Below are 22644 nucleotides of genomic sequence, written 5' to 3'. Positions count from 1 at the left end.
TACACGGGACAAAATTCACAAAAATATAAATACTGATGTCCGAAAGACAGATAGATATCTTATGAACATCTGCAGGATGGTATGTGGAAATTATTTATAATCCTTTTTGATTTTTTAAATCAAGGGGCCAAAAAAGTGACCTGATCATACCTTCTCCTTTGGAAGTTTTAATCATAGCTACTTAGAAAAGCATATATATTTATTCGCATATGTATGGTACAGGCCATTCTGTACCATGAAAAAAACAGCAAAAAATAATTACTGTACAAATATTTGTTCTTTAACAACATATCTCTCCATTACTGAATTAGAATACAACATCTGTTTAAAATTACATGATATTGAGAGAACATTTGTTTCATTAATATGAAAAATAGTGTGGTGTAACTACAAATGTACATAACTAATAGTAATAATATCCTCAGTTTTTTATATCACAAAATTATTTTACAATTTTCAGGCATGGCTCTAAAACCTAAGGAATTAAGCTTGCCATTTTTTAAAAAGCCATATGAACATATAAACAGTGCAACTTAATGTGTATATAATACTACATGTATTACTTTTACTTTTAATTTTGATTGCCATGAAATACAAGTTTACACATTCAAGATTGCTAAATATAAGTCAAATGGTTAATAGTTCAAAAGATTATTACAGTACCACTTTGAAAAAATCAATTAAATTAAAGATCTTTGCCCTTGTGCTTATATTGGCATGAAATGGAAAAATGGTGCTAGGGAAATCAGTAAAATAAAAAATGCCAATTTGTATATATCTTATGTGCATATCCTACCTCTTGGATACTGAATTTCTTTTGATTCAAAATACTTTCCTAGCATACAATTCATAAAAAGAGATAAACTAAACTATTTACAAATAATTCAAGAGCAAATTCTAAAAAAACTCACACATTTGAAATAAAAAATATTGCTAAAATCTATAAAAAAATGTTTGTTGTTTATAATAATTGGTTTTAATTCTAATAATTGAGATTGGATATTACAAGATCATGTGATTAGTAAAATAACAAATCTATTTCTCCTTTTTGCATAAAAGGATGTGCCTCAAAGAATTGATTTATTTAATTCTGGAGGTTTTGGAAATAAAAAAATTCTAAAACATTTTATTCTCAAAGATGATATAAATCCAAAATAAAAAGCAAAATTTGCTGTTACTTTCATAAATTATCCAAAATAAACAACACATTATTTACATCCTTACAAGTCCAACAGAAATAGAATTAATGTGAAAACATACCATTTTCCCCTGTAATTCTGTTGTCAAACTGATGAAGAAGATTTTCTACTTCCTAAAAATATAGATTCAAAGTTTTAATACTATATCATTGTACATGTACTAACAGTTTTGGTTTTTCATAAACATGTTAAATCAATGGTTTTTTTTTTTCCATAGTGTATGTAAATACCTTCATTTTCCATTGATATTAAAACTTTAGATTGCACTTTGTAAATACAGCTGTTTCACAAGCCACGCCTCTTTTGGGGCGATATATAATATTCATAGATATTTTTTGTTTACATACTGGTTCCCAAATATGATCTCTATGTTTCATCTCATAGAGGCATAATTTGGGAATGTTTCCAGTATAAATACACATGGATAGTGGCTAAATTGAATTCTGAGGAAGACCCAAAATGAAGGGAGGGGTATTACAGAATTTTAGTATAAGTTTAAACTCTTGGAAGTTTTGGGCATATAAATGTTGAAAATATGCAGCACAGCCCTGTTTTAACTTTTGAAAAAAATAGTAGTGCATATGAACTTTCCATTCTAGGATATAATTTTTTACGAAACTTCATAGTAAAAGTGGCACAGTTTTAACCATAAAAAGAGTTCCTATGGGAAATTGCATTGTCTTTATTTACAGAAGTGTAACCTTTAGTCCTTAAGATGACTGTTCTATTCTACCAAATACAAATGCTCTCTCGCTATATATATACTTATATTTAAGACATTGTTGTTATAAACATGATAAAGGAAAGTCTAAAGGTGAAAATATGATAATAATTAAAATAAAAGAGATGAAATAAAATTAGGAGACAACTTTATATTTTGATTTGATGACATAAATTGTTGAGGTAAATAAATGCAGTCTTCAATGATGCATTTAAACACATTGTGTCTTTTGAAAATTATGGCATGTTGGATTTTAGGTTTTTTAATATGGCAACTTCTGCTGACTATACCTTTAATTACTGCATTATAATTAAACTTTCTGCAGAAGTTAGCCTATCAAATCCAAATTTTAAAGATACAAATAAAATTGCATAAGAAATGGGGATTCCATGTTATTTTTTTTTTTTTAAGACAGATTCTGACAGAAGAATTTATTTTCATTAAATGTAGTTTTTTCTAAATTGATTGATAAAATATTGATGGGGGATTCTGTTTGATCCAGACAATTTTGTCTTATTTGACTTAATTACTGATACTATTTTACCTGGTTTAATGTGACCATTCTGTCTTGGTCTGGGTGATTTTTGGTAGGATCTTTACGATGACGACCAAAGACTTTAAGAGCATTATCTGTCCATCCCTCCATCTGATACCTGATCAGTGTCAATTTGTCTTGTCCTTCTAGTAATGTCTCTCCACCATATTTCTCTGATTCCTTACTTAATATCTGAAGAAAAAAACAATACATGATACAGAAATCATGGTAGTCAAATTTGAAATTTCTTTTAATTCATTCTGCAGTACCTATGAACCTGTGTTCTCAACATTCTCCTACAGATGTAGATAGCACTACCATATTACCATATTACAGGTAAAGCATTAAATGAAAATAATGTAATATTTTTTTTAATATAACAGCATATGAAGCAGAGTACTAATTATAACAACCTACCACTTCCCAGTTCTTCATATCTAGAAGGAAAAGTTTTAACTTCTCATCATCTGGTGGTCTCCTAAATTGTCCTTCAGCATTGCTGTAATTATACAATTAAAGCTATCAAAGCATGAAATTTAACATTAACAATTATGCCATTGATTTCCATAAAAGATTGGTAAAACATAACCACTAGAATAGCATAAAATTATTTTTAGGTCGATTAAAAAAACTGGTTGGATTACTTTTTGATAATATGAAATAAAAAATATTTTTCTACTCCCTAAAAATAATTGTTTAAGTGATTGATACATAATACACACAACTGTTTGAAAAAATAACATAATTTTTGGGGGAAAATTTCAATGTTTGTAAATAATAAAACTTCAAGCAAACCCTATAATCATAGGCATAATGATCATTCAGTATTTCGTTACAAAGTACATCTTATAACACTAAAGCATGGCCAGATCATTCACTACATACAATGCAAAATAACAATACTTTTTTTCATGCCACAACAACTAGAGGTAATTTGCCAGGAATTCTCTCTTTTTTTAGCCACAACATACAAACCATGGGGTAACTTATAGTGAGATATTCAAATTAAAAAAGTATGCACTGTGACAGACAAACGGACTGACACATAGACCGGAAATTATGATGCCCTCTACTATCATAGGCTCGACATTAAAAAAAAAATCTTTCTTCTTAAACTGTGCATAGTGTTACCCATGCAGTGAGCTCACATGCATACATGTGCTTTAATCTAACCATTACATATATATATATATATATAAGTCTCTGGTATGTTACTGATTTACACATGCAGGTCTATGAAAAATCTTTATACAACATTATTGTCGAAGATTAAATACTATTATATTTAATTCAATTAATTATAGAAAAGACTGAAAAAAATCTACATTAACATTTAAATAGCTCTTTGTTTTGAAATGTAATATTATAAATAAGTATTGGGGACATCATGATTTAGTGAGAGGGAAAAATAGCTTGTAAAATGTTACTTTTGTTAATAAATTGAAGAAATAAAAAGTTCAAATTTTTGTTTATTTTTTTTAATATGGAAGAAATGAAAAGAAAAGAAATAGATGTTCTAAATTTTCTGGAGAAAAGAAGATTTTAAGTAAATAATTGAAACATATTTCTTAAAATGTTTGTTATATTTTGATTTAATGGTTAGCTGAGAGTCTGTTACCATTGAGATTCTAATTCTATATTACTAGAGGTCTAGGCCATATCACCAAGGTGAAAGTCAAGCTATATGTTGACTGATGTTGAAGTGTAGACATAATATAGGACTGAAGCAGATTCCACATCTTGCATTTCATATACATACATGATCTACCAATCTGATTAAAATACAGATCCTATATCCAAGCTTTGCTTACAAGGATCTGAAAATGCTCCTTTCTACTTTCTGTTTTAAAGATTTCGGGATTCTCTGGTTTTGTCAGATTTATTTCAGCTTTCAAAAATTTGAAGGCTGAAATTTCATTGGCTGATGTAATAATAACCAGAACAGAAAGTAAGACTGAGTGTTGTCAGGTCCTTGTAAGCAAAGATTAGACACAGGATCTGCAATTTAATCAGATTGATGATCTACAAAAAGAACATCACCAGAATCAACTGAATAATGAATGAAAACTTAAATCAGTAAAATTCAGTTCTATGATAGCACAAAATAACAGATTTGATACATTGTAAATTAATGAATTTATAAAATTGAGAATGGAAAAGGGGTACATCATTGATAACAAATATGCAAAGGGATGACTGTTTCATTTTGCTGGTAATATTCTACCAGTACATGTACATGAACATTTAAAATTGAGAGTAAATTGAACTTGTAAAACTGATTGAAGTATTTGTTTCTAAAATATTCCTTCAAAATTTGATTCTATTTGTAATTCAACATATATGTTTATGAAAAACAAGGTCATAACCTCCAAATTCCATATCTTGACAACAGTAGCTATAAAGTAACCCTTTCACCCCTAAATGGAAACTGTGGTATATCTGGACAAGGAAAGCTATTCCATTCTAGCAGTGAAAGGGATAAATGTTGACCTTGAACCATTCTTACCTCTTTCTTATTGCTCTACAAACAAAGCAGTAAAATAAAAGATATTTTCTTTCATACACAAATCCAGATATATAAGAAGGTCTATGGTGATAAAGTAATGACCCTCACTGTAATGATGATATAATGGCCGTCACCACATAGATGATGAACAGTACCTCAATGTTTATTTACTTTGACCAAACAATGTCTTTAACGTAAGTCAAAAAATACTCATCAACCTAACTTAAGAATGTTAAATGTATCAGTCTGTTGATGATTTCTGGCAAAGAATGAACATTAAAACAAAAATCTTTTATCAAATTTTAGAAACCTCATGTTCCAAAGTTCACTTTTACAAACAGCAACAAAAAAATCAATGAAAATAAACTTCATTTAACATTTTCAATATATATTAGTCTAACTTTTTTTAAAAACTTGTATACTTTGACTTCAGATTTTTTGTAAGTACTCCATCAATGATCAAAGTAAATAGCTATACCAAGGAATTAGAATTTGCAACATAGAAACAATCATTAATAAACTCTTTTTTTAAAGCTCTTGGATTAAGAGACAAAACAAGAAAAAGTTGAGCCCTTGTTCATCAGCAAGCTTACTCATCATCAAAAAGTATATCTCCACTGAAACAGAAATTTTGTAGTTTGTGGCTTTTATTATAATTGCCATGAAGTTTGATACAACTAAAAATAACTAATAATGTTAACAATATTGTAATATTTGCAACGACTGTATTAAGTATCTTTAAAGTAAATTACTGCAAAATACAGTTTACATGTAAATTTACAAAATCTTGATTAAAAATTAATAAAGCAAACAAAGATTAAAATCAAATTCCACAAAAATTTCTAAATATATAATAGTTCTTGAATGTCCCTATTTACAGAGGCCTACTATGAAATTGTTTTCCTTTCTCTAAATTAAAAGCATATTTACGGGATGTGTAATCTATGAATATTTCTGATTTTTTTTTCTTGCTCTGAATAAATTTTAAAAGGCTTAAAGATATGTGATACCTTAATAAAGTATATACTTTTTTTTAAAAAGTTCCATATTACACATAAAGTCATAAATTCAAATGTGGTGTGACATAAAATAAGAAACAATCTATTATGTAGGTTACAAAATTTTCTCCACATCTTTACACTCTAATAAGCTATGAAAAATAAAGAAAGATAAATTGAATTCTCTAAGTATGAACTAGATTAGCATTAGTTTCATGTCACCTGAAAAATATGTCCTATGTGAGTATGTGTAAAGAAACCAAACCCTAGACCATAAAAGATATTTTACTGGAACAGATGGAGCATGAGTTTGGATTTTAATTGTAATCTTATTATCTAAATATGACTGATCTCTTGGTTTTGAAAAATTCTGCATACAAGTCAACAAGAAACTTGTAATTTGATGAATATTTAAATTAGTCATTCACCTATATGCACAAAATCCACGAAAATAAGTATCCCAATAATAATGAATCAACAGCATAACAAAAGTATACAATGGCCATGGTATGTACAATCTTTATGTAAATACAGAACATTTCAAAGGATATGGCAACTAACTCGAATGAAAGAATAAAATAACAGATAAACATCTTACTAATAATCAAATTCTACATCATCTCCACTGAAAAAATAAAGTAATTTGTGTTCAACAAAGCAATTCTAATAACATTTCATGACAAATTGAACTGGTTTGAATGCATTTATATGAACTATTATCTTAATTATATCCTCACATGTTCAAGATGTACAGCAGATCTGAAGATCACCTATTTTCCAAAGGAAATAAAATCTTAAACTGAGCTTAACTCAATGTTCAATTGAAATCTGTTTGGTGCATGAGATATATCACATATAAAAAAGTTTAAGACTACAAGTATATGTAAAATTTCTAAGATATAAACTTAATTCCAAAACTTATATGACCACTATAGTATGAAATTAGGTCACAGATCTATGGTATATGTAAGACAGACATACACTCTGCCAAACCAATCTACATACTTAATATTGACAAGCAGGAAGATGTTGTATGGCAGAACAGAAAATCACTTACAACATGCAACTCTACATTATCAAGCTCTAGACATATTATAAAAGTCATTCGTTTTTCATACAAGTTTATTTGGCGAGTATAGTAAAATTTTGGCTATCAACTAGTAAGAAGAAGCGGAGAAGGCAGATGTAATATGTGATGAAATATTTCAGTCCTGACAAATGGATAAACAAACAGACATACAAGGAGAGTTCTGTATACTACCTAGCCAATTTACAAGTGGGTATCATTTCAACTTTACATTAAATGCAAAAAAAAAAATGTGCTAAAATTTCTTGGAAAGAGTGACTTAATAACAAAGTTAATTAAAAAAATCTTCTTCACTATAATGACAATGAGTAAAAAAATAGGGTAACAATAAGGTCATTGAGAAAAACTTTCATATTCACCACACAGATAATGACCTCTACTTACAAACATATTTTTCTAATTTCATTCATCCAGTGATCCACACTTCCCCTGATGGATTTTATGTTGTTCTTCATCTCAACCTCTCTCTGGTTTTGTACGGTTTTAAACTCCTCTACCAAATCACGCCACCTTTCTACATGACCTTGAAGGTTTGTGAGAACCTGTGTGTCTCTGTCACTCAATAGGATAGTAAAATGAGTGGCTAGTTTAACCCATGCTTTCTCACTTACATGTAGTCTTTTAGCTGTTGTAAGATTAGCTTCCTCTGTTACCTAATAAATGTCAGAAAATAGGAAAAACTGAATAAGGCTTCATAATAAGACATACTTACTGGACTTTTGTGAAGTTAGTTACATCTGTAAATTAAAAGTACATTTATTTTTTTACTTTATTAAAAAACTGTTTTATTGATTAGGAGGAATTTATTACAGAATAATGTAATACTGTATTGTAGCAAGCCATCATAGTTAATGTTTATCTATTGTCATAACATTTGGTTATTTTAACTGTTCAAGCTGTATTTCAGGATACCTTAAAGTGTGATGGACAAACAGACAGAATAGAGCACACAAATCCCTCATACATCAAATCTTTAAGTTATAATAAATAACAATACAAAGTACCTTTAAAGCTAAGCTGTAAGCAGCATTACTCCATAATTCTCTTTCATCAGTTAACATGCTGACTTGTTTTTCTAGCCTCTTCCTTTGTAACTCATACAATCCATGATATTCTGATAATAGAGAAGCATTCTTTTGTGCCTCGGACAATGCTTCCTTAAGCTAAAATAACAACATAAACATTGATATATAAAGAAATTAATGGTTAATTATTTTTACAAAAAATTGTCTTTTGATCAAAAGAAAAACAACATGCACTAAAACTATGATCAAGGAAAATAACTCAAAAGTTCATTTACTAGTCAGGTCAAATCCAAGTTAACAGACAGGTCTACTTTAAAATGACCCATGGTGTTAAAACATTCTTTATAGAGATCATTTTTGCCTGTTTATATATGTGGGTTAGGTGGTAGTTTGGATTTGTATCCTTCTATTCAATTTAAATATGTGGGTTTATGGGTAGTTCGGGATTTACATCCCCCTTTTTCTGTTAAGGTATGTGGGTTAGTAGATCAAGTAACAAGAATACATGCACCCTCCTGTACCTGTTTATATATGCATGTATATCCAGGGATCTCCATGGATGAAAATTTAAGATGGAGGAACTTTCACCACGACAAAACCCCACGTCTACGGCATGTCGTGATCGAAAGTATGTCATGCCTCCATTTCTATGTAAGGAATAGTGAACAGACTGATATATTGCTTATTATATTTATTTCATTATAGAATAACCAATATTTTCATTAATTGTCATTTGTAACAATTCCAATGTCAAGCCTGTATGGCTCCCCCTTAGTCAAGAGTGACCACAAGCTGTCCTTAAGGTTCCCAAGTCGTTTTTTTGCTATTTTGGAAATTGTCTAGGATTTAAAAATCGGGGGAGGGGGTCTATTTTTTTCCCTGTCAAATTCAGAAGTCATGAACTGGTATCGACGATTTGCAGCATCAAGAACAAGTAGTTTCGTACCCGTTTTGTAAAACGTTGAAGAAAGATTATGGGCAAACGTTTACAACTTAAATGGTTTAAATGACTTTCAATTGCAAATTTCATAGTAATAGACTATGCATCATGCATCTTTCGAGTCTGAAAGTAAACAAACCGGATGTGTTAATTTGATTGTAAACTACGTAAAGAATTCGGAATTACGATACGAAATTTCTTCAGAGTATCAAGTTGCAGTTAATATTCATGTACAACTTTATTTACTTTTAAAAATGTAAAGTGGTTCAATAGTATCGATAATTGTTGTACTTGTGTTATTTCGCATGAAATTATGTTCTGTTTACGTCTTATTTTGTACTCGTTTAAAAAGGGGGATGCTAATTGCATAAGTCAAGATATAAAAGCACGTGTTCGACTTGTTAAAACTTTTTTTTTTCATAACTGGATTTAAAATTTATTTTTAATCTATATTTTCATTAGAATTTGCTGAAATAATAAATAATGCAATTAATCGTCTATCTTCATCAAGTGTTCTCCTGTTACTGTCAGGTGTGTTGATCTACCTGTGCAAGTGATCAGCGATCTTTAGCCGGATATCCATCAGGGCTTTTAAAATGTAATCAGGAGGACCCTTTGAATTGTAATACAATTACATGCAATTGATTATAATTGCTAACAAAAATGGTCGCCGCTAGCGAAACAAAAACAAATTTTGACAATGACGCGGATCATTTGATGATGGCGGAAGACAATTTAACGATGGCGGGGATCTTTTGAGGATGGCAGAAAATAATTTAACGATGGTGGTGTGCCATCATAAAACAGGTCATGGAGATCCCTGTATATCCTAAGTAAAAAGACTTACATCTTCCTGTGCCTGTTTGGCTTCTTTTGTTACTTTTTTGTCATGTTCTTTGACAGCAGATAACTCACTGAAAAAATTTAAATAATATTTATCCTTTTTCTGAACTACTTCTTTTTTAAATCAGATATGTATTTAAAAGGGAATGATAATACAGAAAGATTACCAAAGTGTCAATTTTTGTTAACTATTATTTTCATTAAAAGTGTGAATAAATTAGTTCAATTTTGAAAATTTCCTGCTCAACAACCTGCAATTAAAGTGTCAGTTTTGTATTACAACTTTTTCAGATTACTTCATGATAGACAATCAGATATGCGGCATGTTACCCTTTTCTGCAGTACAGTAGAATTCATGCAATTGTTATTTATAATACATAAAACTTAATTATCTGGGATTGAAATCTGTCCTATATAATTATATAATATGCCGTTAAATGTATATCTCATGTATAAGTCAAAATGTAACAGGAATATGCCAGGTGCAATATTGTTAAGTAGACATTTAGAGGTGCTTCAGTGACATACTCGTATAGTTGACCTCAAAATAAATACAGCTTTCTCTCTTAAACATCTAGTAAACAATTTGAAACTATACATTTTAATTTCTTTTCTACAATCATATTATAAAGGCTCAGGATTTTTTAAAATTGTGCTATGGTTTCTGAACTTCAATATTTTCAGGAGGCTTTATAAAACACTTTACCTTGTTAATATACCAATAGTGGATTTAAATCTCATCAGTTCTTCTGTCAATCTCCTGTCTAAAGCTCTCTGTGCAATTACCTCCTCATGTAAACTGAAATTTAATTTTAAAAAAACATTTTCAGACCTAATTGATTTTAACATACTACAATAAAATAAGTAACAAAATCTATTTTCAAATTCCTATCAAACTGCAAATGAAATTTTACAGATAAAAACAGATTCCTTTTATAAAATAAAAGTAGATCAATCAGTTAATGTTTTCATATAAATTAATTTTCATATAAAAATTTAATTATTAAAACACTAAAGGATTGCTATAAGGTTCTTTTCAGTGTCTTTCTTCATTACAATTATATGTACCATACAAATAGATTTGTCATATTTTTTTCTGTAAAGAGAAACACTTTTTTCTAAGGGAGACAACATTAAATATTAAATATAAACTGTTATCACAGAGATATGTCTCGCCTTTTTGTTATTTTGATAATGCAAATTTTGAAATTAAAATAGCAATACTTTAACATGTAAGTTATGCAAATATTCAAAGTCGATGAACCATGATTGAAGGTACATTGCTAAACAATCTCCATGGAATGAGATGTGCCAATGCTAATACAACTGCATACCAAATACCATTGACTTATTATAAGTCATTCCCTTTAAACAAACCTAAACACAAACATTAACTTGTAAACTATGTAAAAGTTTGAAAGTCAATGAACCATGATCAGGGGTGGGGCTATATAATCTCCATGGAAACGATACTTGCAAATGCCAATAAATTTGCATACCAAATATCATTGACTTAACATTAGTGGTTCACCATAAACTAGACCTAATCACAAACTAATACATTGTTGACGCCGTCGCCGGAAACAGCATACCTATGTCTCGCTTTTTGATTCCGTCAAGGGAGACAAAAAGAAGATACTCACCTCATTATCTGTTTTGGTACATTATTAATCAAGTCTCTGTACTTATTTCTCACTTCAGATAAAAGTTCTCCTCTCTCTGCACATTCTATAGTTGTCTACAAATACATATTTTGACTGTTATGTCTCTAGAGTAATAGTTTTCTAATTTCTATGTAGATAATTATTGTTCTAACTTAAATAGTGCTTCTCATTGCTATTAAAAATTTTAACTTTTTACTGTAATTTGAAATATTTATTAACATGCATGGTTATATTTTCATTATTATATTTTTTAAATCAACTGATATTAACATGATACCTTCTCTATTTATACCTACCTGTCGTATCAACTCTGAAAAAATTGTATCAAAGATGGACTGTTCCTTTTTTATCAGTTCTAACAAATTATGAATCTGAAATATATATTTAACATTAATTATATAAATATTTGAACCTTTGTTGACACCATGAACTGTTTAATTACAACTACCAATATAATCTAACTGTGGCAAAGAATACATTTTCATAATTAGTTTTCTCATTTTGATACTTTCAACAAAAAAAGTTCAGAGTCTTGAGTAATTGGATTATTTCAACGTGTAAAAACTACTTGGTTTGAGTTTAAATATTACTCAGTATAATGCAAAATGGCTGAGCTTATTCAATATTAGCATAAGAGATAATATATTCAGTCATTCATTCATAAAAAGTCTGATCTATAAACAATAAATCTTTATGCTATTCACAGATTATTTTTTTTTCTTTTAGGAAAACTGAAGGGCACAAGATAACAATAGTAATAATAGACAAAATTTATACACATCATTCTATAAGTAGCAACAGTAACCTTTGCTTCAACCTCAAAAGAGAAATTATTCTTTGCTGTAATTGCAATTATAACTCAAGTGAGTACAGGATAAATGTAAATTATAACAAAAGAGTTCACAAAATTGTCTGCAAACCAATATTTATTATGCTTAAAAATTATCACTACATAACTTTATGAAGGACAGGAATTCTTTGTTCAATACCCCCGCCCAAATTTAAAAACGACACGAATGGCCCCGCTCTAAAAAAAACTTGGCAATTTTTAGGAGTGGAAATTTGAGAATAAAAGTCTGTATAACTGTTATTTATACGAAATTTTCAAAGTCCAAAGCCTATAATTTCAACAAAAATCAGCTGAGTGGAACCAAACGTAAACTTGATCGGTACCTCATCATAGAAGATTCACATACTAAAACTCAGCTCAATATGTGAAGGCGTTTAGAAAAAAAGTCTGTATAACTGTTTAATACTGAATAATGGAAGGACAGATAAGGTGAAAACTATATGGCGTGGTCGGGCCATAAAAATTGATGTTATAACTGTGTCTTGCTTCAGGCAATACTAGGACCTGTATGTCTTGACCTTGCTCAAAGTGTGAGCTTTTCAGTTCATCAATGACAAAACAAGCTTCAGTTTTAAAATATTTGATATTTTGAGGCATTTCATCTATTTTTCTGTCATGTGCATCAACCCAATATTCTTCCTTTTTGAATGTATGTTAATGCACATACCTGGGTAGGACCTTTCACTTCAACATCTGTTTCTGTAATTCCTAACTTTATCATCATTTTATTAAATGTTTTCTTCAGTTGAATCACTTCATATCGACTTGTAGGTTTCCTATAAATCAAAAGTAGGATCAAAACTTTACAAAAACTTACATGATTGTTAGATATACACATTGTATGCAATATCAACTACAACCAATTCAAGTGACCAATGTCTATCTTGTCTTTATTTCACTTTTAATATGATTACTGTTTATATATCATATTTAAACATGATAATACAAAAAGGTTTATCAAGAAAATTTGCAGTTAGTTTCGAATAATATAATGATTAAAATCTGTTTTTACAAAAAAGATAATTTTAAATCCAGCGTAATGTGAATGCTGATGCTGCTCAATCAATGGATAATGATAAGCTTACAATTGGCAGCTAAAGTTTTCAATAGTATTGTCTTAATTAACAAAAAGAAATAATTCAAGACTTACATAGAAGGAAACAGCACCAAATGTTTTTCGTGATCCTGTATCTGTGTACTGTACTTGCTAAAATTAAATGCAAAAATCATAAATTTATTTTAAAGATGCCATTACTCAATTTTAGCCCAATAAAGTCTTTTTTGACTTAATGATGGTTTCTCCTAAAGAAATTCTATCCCCCTCCCCTTCATGAAGTGATATTTCTCTGGGATCAGCTGGGGACTAACCCTGTATTTCATTTAATGTGCTTTATCATTCAGAACATTTTCAATTTAAAAGATTGTGTCTATCACAAACGGTTTTCAATTTATAATCATTTGAAAATTTAAAAAAATATAATCCCATAGGGTTCTATAGTAAAACCCTCTTTTCTTTTTGCCCCTCAAAGTACCCCTTTATAAACCCTATTGCACAAACAAAACCCTGATTGCACCACTAGACATGTTAGTCTAACATATTGTGAAACCCTAAGTTAATCTGACAAGCGGTTTTGGAGAACGGGTGTGGACAAGTTCAAATTTTAAAGCGGCGGAAGAGGAAGAAGAAGAAGGAGAAGAAGAATAATAATAATAATAAGAAATGAGCAAAACCAATAAGTCTTCCCAAACTTCGTTTGGGAGACTTAATAACAGTACCTTAATTTCTAAACCTTCCATGTAAGAACATTAAATAACTAAAAATTAATAGAATTTTATAATGCATTTGTTTTAGAAATTTGACATGCTTTTTCTTGGGTGCATCTCATGATCATACACATGTATAATATGAACAAATTTTAGCCACATTTAAAAAATCCATCTATTTATCACTGACTTTAATCTACAGACACAAATTGTAAATATTCAGGTTTAAGAAAGGCACAGACAACAAAAGATATTGGAAGACATTTGAGTTATGTAAAGTATACATAACAATTTTTAGATGTTAATGCTTAATTAGCCCATTCTTAAAAGTTTGGTCATTTTAGCAGTCTTTTATTTACAATAAACAGTTTTGGTCACATTTATGCATGTGTTTAATCATGAAATGTCAATTGCACAAATTAAATATTAAGCTTATTTTCTTTACTTATCAAACATTGCTCCTAGCTATGGAATAATAATATTCAAATAAGGTACTTCTAAAATAATTAATTGTGAAAATTATTTGTTGTTCTTCCTTTCTTTACTGTTTCTATTTTAACTCCTTACTTACTCTTCATGGAACTCTATCCCCATCACACCTTTGTTCTTCACAATGTGATATTCCTCTGGTATTAAGGTATCTGGTAACTGTAATGGCTGCAGAACAAATTTGATATAATTTGTGATGTAATGTCAGATATTTTTCTCTCAATTATTCACCAATATGTACTTTTTTATTTCTTTGGATAGACCAATAATTTAATTTTGGATGTAACGCCTCTTCTGATTGGCTGACGTTGTTTTGTTTATCAGCTCATAGACATAATTTTGTCATGTGACCGAGACGTCATCAACCTTTTTTCATGGTTTAATCTGGTTTAAAATGGAATTTAGAGTTGAATTATAAGAAATGACTGTAATATTTTTTCTGTCTATTCGAAATAACATAAAAAATGTGGTGCACACTTTAAAATAACCATCATAGTTTTTCAATTCATTTAACATTTTGTAATCTATTCCTAATTCAATATGTTTAATATAGACCGCCATAGTAAGTGCATTGCTTCTAATCACATTAAATCATTTGGCGTCTGAAAGCATCTATTCTCACTATTCAACCTACTTCTTGCATCTATTCATAATCACATTTCTATATTTCGCATAATTTTCATTTTGCCTCTAAATTATTAAAAATCAGAGGAGCATTTTATTGTTTATCTGGTATTTTGCATAACACTGAATCAATTGGAGTACAGTATTGTTAAACTATGCTCCCTAGTGGCAGGCTATACCATGGGATACAATTTTGAAACAAAAACAACAGTGGAATGATTTAGGATCAGTTTGGTATCAATTGGTCAAACTTTTTCAGAGGAACAGACATCTTAGAAGGCCTAGTTCCAAAGCAAGCAGCTACTAAAATAAAATTTGAAATTCGGCCATCTAAGCAACTTTCCTGCTGGAACTAGTCAATAAGAAACATAAGCAGACATTTTAAATCATTCTTTTTTTTTTAATCTTAATTCCTGAGTACAATATAACAACCAAATTTGTTAGACAACAGAGTCCTCCAATTCAACTCTAAATTTGTCCCAAAAAACTAATTGCGTTACAATTGATCATAGTTAGGTTCTATAACTACATGAATTTATAAAAACTAGTATTTCCGCTTAATTTATATTATGAATGGTGGTCAAAATGATTATTTTAGAATATTTACATCACAAAAGACCATACCCAATTTGCCTTAATCACAATCTCATCTTCTTTTCTTACTATTGAATTATAGCCAAGATTAGCAAAAGTAGCAGGACAGGTGTTATATACAGAGCAGAAATTGCCAGCCCTTCTGAAGCAGCTTTTGTCATTGTTGATGTGTGTCCTTAAATTCAGGATTTATTATTTCCCCCTTTATTATTTTCACATATTTATTAAAGTCCATTACATGTATATTACCTTTTTCTGTTTATCAATCATTTCTTTCCTGACAGCACTTTTATCAATTTTATCAGGTCTTTCCAAATTGGCAGCATCATTGGGGACATCATACAGGAAAGATATATCTCTGGAAATATATATGAGGTTTTATATTGTTCCTACTCCTGTATTTAAACTTGTCAAAAATGTAAGCTTAGCTGCTTTAGCACATCCCTTAAACTAAATCTAAGACATAGGATGAAAATAAATGCAAAATCTATATTGAAACTTATTCAGAATGTTTATGTTAACTGTTTAGAAATGTATATACAATATATATATATACTAAAAGAGTACCAAAATAATGTACAGAGAGGTGGGTATAATTCAATTAATAAACTAGGTGGCATTTCAAAATAAGGTGAGGACAAATACAATTGTTTTAACATATTGAAGGGCCGTTATTCCACAAAAATTCAGTCAGCAACTTAGAGACAAAGTGTAAACCACCTGTAAGTCAGCATACAAAAATTTAGTTTCTGAGCTGCAGGCATCACAAAAAAAAAAGTCCAGGAAAGAACAATTGTATGTCCAACGGACGCTATACATATTGCCAAAACTTGGTCAACTGGAATAAAACATAAACTTGATCTGTAAGTTATCATTATGTTCCAAAAATCAGTTATATAAGTGCAGACATAATGGAAAAGGTCTTGACTGTTTGATTTCAAAAGGACAGAATAGTGAAATGACGGACATTGGTAACACAATATGACCCAGCCACTTAGTGAAAGGAGCATAAAAATATGGAATTCAAAAAGGACATGCAAGCATTTAGACATTTAACTGTTCTATTTCACTTAGTAAGATATACATACTGTCCTGCACCACATATACATGGTGGATTTTCTGTCAAATGTTTAAATCGTTCTCTTCTTTTATGGTTCCATACTCCATTTGGTGGAGGTCTTGGGTAGGACTGTAGAGATAATATATAAATGTTCACTATGTTTCAAACCTGAGACTTTTATATTTCAACAATAAAAAAATTTGACTGATATGTATTTACTGATGTAAAATCTAAGCTTTGCATGTCAAGATTTCTTGTTTAACTAAGAATGTTAGAGATTCAAATTTACAAATAAACCATGTTTGATCAGTAAACTAGGTTCTCATCCTTTAATGATCAGCATGCTGAATTATTGACTCTTTAGTAAATTAACAATGATTATAATACAGTTATTACCTTATTTTTTTTGGTAAATGCTTACATGTATCTACATGAATAATTTATCTCAGAAATAACAGTTTTTTTTAATAAAGGTTTCTGTACCATACATACTATTGAGGTATTAAGATTCCTTGTTCTTGAAGGAGGTCCAAGCTGATCTTTGACGGGAGGTGGTTGTGTGAGAGCAAACAAAACATCTTCAGGTATAAAATCACTCATTAGACTAGTTGGAAGGGGTTTGTTTCTATCAACAACATGGCCACTGGATTTTAAATCTGGCAACTGCTTATCTGTAAATTTTGTTCATAAATATTAGAAGAAAATTATAAATAAAGCATAATAATTATATTTAAAACAAGGCAAGATAATTCTTAAAAACATATATAAAAATGCAATGCACAATTATGACCAAGACATTATTACCAAACTAAATAGGTGCAGAATTTCAAATATTGCTAGAAAAAATATTTTTATACACAGGATTTTCAAGAAAAAAAATCTCATCACAGGATAGCTAGGTGTACTGTAAGACAAGTAAAAACCATTCCAACCCCCTTTTCCAAACCTCCCTACTCAACAATTCTATAAAAGGCACCTGACTTCCGACACACATATGGAATGTGACATTTAAAATCAGTTGAAAAGGACATAACTCATCAGATTGCACAAGACACAAATAACATCACACAGAAAGACAAAAGATTGCTATGTAAAATATACAGTAGTCAATAAAAGAGTAAGAAGTTGCATTGATTTCTTGATCTTGGAATTAAACACATTTTGATTGCTTTGACTGAGTAATTATTTATTATTTCATTGATAAAGAAGAAAGAGTCTAGATCTAAAAAAAATAGTTTAACCTGTAGTCTACATATTTACCAGTATGTACCTGCACTAGGTCAGGAACCTTGTCAGTTGTCTTCAATTATGATTTTTTTCCATTTAAAAAAAGTTGTGCTGAAGGCAGATCTTTAGAAAATTCTTTAATTTAATTTTCACAATTTCTCTCAACTTGATAAAGGCCATATGCTCACCATTTTTTTCCCTTGTTGTTTGGTTGCTGTTTTATTGACATAAATCCAATATCATATTTTATTCACACATTTTTTCATGAATTCACAAGAAAGCAAATTCAATTAACATGATTATGAGGCCTTAAGACTGATCAGAAGTAATGTATGAAGTTCAATTCTTATTTTGTTATAGAGATATGATAGAGCCTCTGCAGGCTTTTTATGAATGTTTTAATTTTACACCACACAGTAGATAGGCAAAGAGGAGGTATGTGCACATGTAAAACTGGTTATAACCCACCACATTTTGGGCCTCTTCCAAGTCAGGCTATCAGGACCATATGCTGTTCATTATTGTGTGTCTTTGTTTGTACATATAGGTTTTTTAGAAGTCTGGTGTTGGTGGTTTATGTGGTCTGTTGTACTGTATATTATTTATGGTTATTCCTCTTTTTTTATGTACCGACATTCTCAAACTCATTCTTTAAAATTCAAATGATTAACCCATTGTCTTAGAAGATGTACATAATAACTTACCTTCAGCAGCAACCAGAGCTTTACTGTCTGTCCCATGAAGGGCAGGAGCATTTGGAGCTACAGTAGTACTCATGTTTCACACTTCTTTCCTAAATGTAAATATTCATTATCTTCATGTATAAAAATAGAAATGCTAGAATATGGTGTATCAATTTGTATATATAAATCACTACAACATACATGTAGCTGTTGAATTATAAAGGATTAAACATGTATATTAGTACAATTATAGGAATACCCAGTACTGTAGTTATGGTTTCCCACTGTATTGGGGGTCTCTCAAAATTGAGGTAATAATGGAAAAATATTCAATTTTACAAATTCATTAATCTGATAAAAAAAGGCACATTATATAAATCAATGCTGAACTATTGTTTGCCTTTCTATCATAGAATATTATTTGCCATTTGCAGGTTTACTTCTCTTTAATATTTAGTTTTCAAAATTTGTAAGGTGTAATTTCATTTGCAATAGCACCAGGAATGGGGTAATCATAATTGATTGTAATTGATTACATTTTTCAAGTAATTGACAGTAATCTGTAAAGGTCAAAATTTTCAATTACATATCAAAAAAATATGATGAAACCATTGATTACTTTTCAATTACATTTTGATTATAATAAAAAATAAATTTAGTAATATACTATAGGGTGAAGGTTAACGTTGGCGCCTATTAAAATGTTTAAACCTGCTGCATTTGTTTGCACCCGTCCTAAGTCAGGAACCTGATGTTCAGTGGTTGTCGTTTGTTGATGTAGTTCATAAGTATTTCTCGTTTCTTGTTTTTATATAGATTAGACTGTTGGTTTTCCTGTTTGAATGGTTTAACACCAGTCATTTTTGGGGCCCTTTATCATGTTTATAGCTTGCTGTTCAGTGTTAGCCAAGGCTCCGTGTTGAAGACCGTAATTTGACCTATAATGGTTTACCAGGCCATAATCTTGCCGGCGAAATGACGATTTAAGTCGCCAAGGAATTTTGAAAATCGCTAAACCTGGCCGGCCGACTGACTACTTGGCGAAGTCAAATTGCTATCAAAATCGGTAAAAGGGAGACAACTTGAATTTGACAGGGCTCACAGGTAAACAAAAATGGCGGTCGACAAGGAAAAACAAAATTTTCAAAACGACCCATGACTAATACTGTCGACGTTTAAATGAAATAAATACAACGGCGACTTAATACATCCATGAAATTAACATTCAAAACTATTGAAACGAGAAACCGAGCGTCTATTTGAGTTATCATTTTACGATGATTTTCATCTGAGGATGTTGCGTAATCACTCAGCTGATTTGTTTTCTTTTTATCACGAAACGATCAATTTTACTATTCGGTAGGATAAGGGTGGGAATGAACAGAAGATTTTTTATATTCTTTGATTAAAAATTGAAATATAAAAGGTATATAAAGACAGCTAATGGATAAGTTGATTGCAAACGTACAACACGCTTGTGGTCAGAAGTGGGTTTTTCACGACCAATTTGTTAATGAGGGATATATCTTTTATAACAAAATGATAAAAATTAGCTCTTTATCGATTAATTGAAATGTAATTGATAAATATTTTCATTAATATATAGGCTTAGAATCTTTCACGAGATTTTCAACTTACAGCTGACATGATGTCCTGGACAGTCAATATTTTACAAAATTATGACGTGATGATAAACATTAAATGGCCCAGTCATTATAAAGTCATCACATAAACTGGGAGTCTTTTTTTTCTGAACTTTATAAAAAAAAAAGAATCAGATGCACATGGGATTAATGCATGATAATATTACTAGGCAAGCAACAAACTTAATTTCAAGTTGACAGCACAAAAGGTTGAATGAATAAATAACAATTACATTGTCTAAACCTTTTTATTAAGCATTTTCAATTCATACATTTTATACAATATCATAATCATATAAAACACTGCAAGTATGTTTTTTATTGCACAAATAAAACAATTTTACCTTTATGATGTGCACGAAAACACTATGCAAACGAAACGGTAATGGAATTTCACTTCTCCAAGAAATTGACCACTTCTCCCAACTCTGTCATGGAAGGAGAAGTCACTTCTCCTTCTCAAAAATCCTAGATTAGGCCCTGTTTACTTTTACAAATTGTGACTTGGATGGAGAGTTGTCTCATTGGCACTCATACCACGTCTTCTTATATCTATATACATATATGTAGCATGTAATTGCCAGGAACTGAAGAGTAATCTATTCACGTTTGATAAAGTAATCGAATGTAATGTCAGTATTTTCTCTCTACAACTTACCAAATGTTAAGTTTATGATTTATCTTATTAAATGATGCATAATTAACAATGCTACAAAAATGGGTAAGAGTTGGTAAAGGTACATGTGCATGAGCTGGCGAAGGTATGAATTGGCAAAGGTACAAGTTGTTGTGTATCCAACGACCATAGATCTAGCTCCTTATATAACCTTCTGGTGTTTTGCAACAATCACTTTTTTAATTTTGACATCTGATAAATGGTTTTAATTGTGATGCAATATTTTGCAGGAACTTGCATTGTTTGACTTAAAGTAATGGCAGACGAATTTGTATACAAGTGTGTAAATAATTCTATTGATAATAAAGACAATCACATAGGGTTATGGACCCTCTTTTACAGTCTTCACAATAAACTTTTGAATCTACAGGCTGAATTTTATAAAAATTTAAGTTAGATTCTATTGGCCTGTAGAGTTGATTTTTACAGGCCTGACAGTATTTTTACAAGTATGGGCTGGAGTGGTGGACCTGTGGTTGAGCGTAAATACTGCTTTTAACTTAGGGTCCCAACCCTTATTGAGCTATCATCTATGTCGGTCTCTTTGAATAGACGTATTTACACTTGTATGCAAATTTGTCTGCCATTACTTAAAATCACACAAGTTCCCAAAAAAATTTGACATCACGATTTAAAAAATTTGACGTCATAGTTAGAAAGTGATTGTTGCTTGACGTCAGAAGGTTATTCGGGGGCAGATCTAAGGTCATTCAGAGACAAAATTCAGCTATTAAATACCAAGAGTTTATACGTTTATTCAGAGTTCCCAATTCAAAAAGAGCTATACTAAACTTTCTGTAACCCTAACCTAGAATGCATACCTGCCAACTTTTCAAAATCTCCATGGGGGGTTTTAAGCGCAAGAGGACCTAATGCTCCTCTTATATTGTCACAAGTGTTTTTAATCTACTACTATATTGTTTGAATGAGTATGTATGTGCTTAAATATCCTTTTAACTCATTTGAATGCCGGTTTTGAGGTGTTCAGTTTACACAATATTAATAAAGAATTTCAAAATTCAGGTCCACCTCTCTCATGCTCATGGGGGATATCCCCCATAAATCGGGATAGTTGACAGGTCTGACTGTACGCAGCAGTTAATTATCATAAAAAATCTGATAGATAACTGGATACCATACTTAAAGGCATAAGAAGAATAATCTTCAATAATTGAAGGATCGCTAGAAACTTAAAAAAGAAGAAGAGAACATCCCCTATACTAACCATAAATGAAACACTAACACTAAAAGTATAAGGACCCCTAAAGTAAAAGATGAGTTTTTTATTTATTCATTTCAATCACATTGAAACTTCAGATCAACATTTTTTTCTTTCATGAATGCATGTTCATTATGTGATAAATATTGCGGCCGTATTTATACAAATGTTTGGGGGATTCAATGTGGGAATCTCCCACTTGAGATAATTACAGCTTTGGAATGTGATGATATCAAAGTTAGTTTTGAATTCATGCTCTTAGTTTTGGTTTTGAATAATCATATTTCACTGCAGATA

General features: G+C 30.3%; 1 protein-coding gene across 5 annotated transcripts in view; it reads right to left on the bottom strand.

Moving 5' to 3' along the window:
• The window catches only part of LOC127728276 (axonemal dynein light chain domain-containing protein 1-like), a 39463-nt gene that overhangs the window by 16730 nt on the left and 89 nt on the right, over positions 1-22644 (bottom strand). The window contains exons 2-19 of one of the 5 annotated variants that reach the window (XM_052235571.1): positions 18831-18919; positions 17392-17570; positions 16928-17028; positions 16089-16197; positions 14704-14789; positions 13519-13575; positions 13036-13144; positions 11815-11889; positions 11498-11592; positions 10561-10653; positions 9859-9925; positions 8051-8209; positions 7431-7699; positions 5555-5578; positions 2873-2954; positions 2465-2647; positions 1261-1312; positions 797-835 (exon numbers count right to left, since the gene is read on the bottom strand). In XM_052235571.1, the coding sequence (XP_052091531.1) occupies positions 797-835; positions 1261-1312; positions 2465-2647; positions 2873-2954; positions 5555-5578; positions 7431-7699; positions 8051-8209; positions 9859-9925; positions 10561-10653; positions 11498-11592; positions 11815-11889; positions 13036-13144; positions 13519-13575; positions 14704-14789; positions 16089-16197; positions 16928-17028; positions 17392-17570; positions 18831-18903 (1852 nt within the window). In that variant the 5' untranslated portion in view covers positions 18904-18919. Of the gene's footprint in view, positions 1-796; positions 836-1260; positions 1313-2464; positions 2648-2872; positions 2955-4961; positions 4977-5554; positions 5579-7430; positions 7700-8050; positions 8210-9858; positions 9926-10560; positions 10654-11497; positions 11593-11814; positions 11890-13035; positions 13145-13518; positions 13576-14703; positions 14790-16088; positions 16198-16927; positions 17029-17391; positions 17571-18830; positions 18920-22644 lie in introns of all 5 variants that reach the window. The other 4 variants (XM_052235572.1, XM_052235574.1, XM_052235575.1 and 1 more) reach the window with 4 other exon arrangements.

Source organism: Mytilus californianus, unplaced genomic scaffold (assembly GCF_021869535.1).
Source record: "Mytilus californianus isolate M0D057914Y unplaced genomic scaffold, xbMytCali1.0.p SCAF_2, whole genome shotgun sequence".
Taxonomy (NCBI): Eukaryota; Metazoa; Mollusca; class Bivalvia; order Mytilida; family Mytilidae; genus Mytilus; species Mytilus californianus.
The sequence above is the reverse complement of the archived record's forward strand: the minus strand, read 5'-3'. Positions and strand labels throughout refer to the sequence as shown.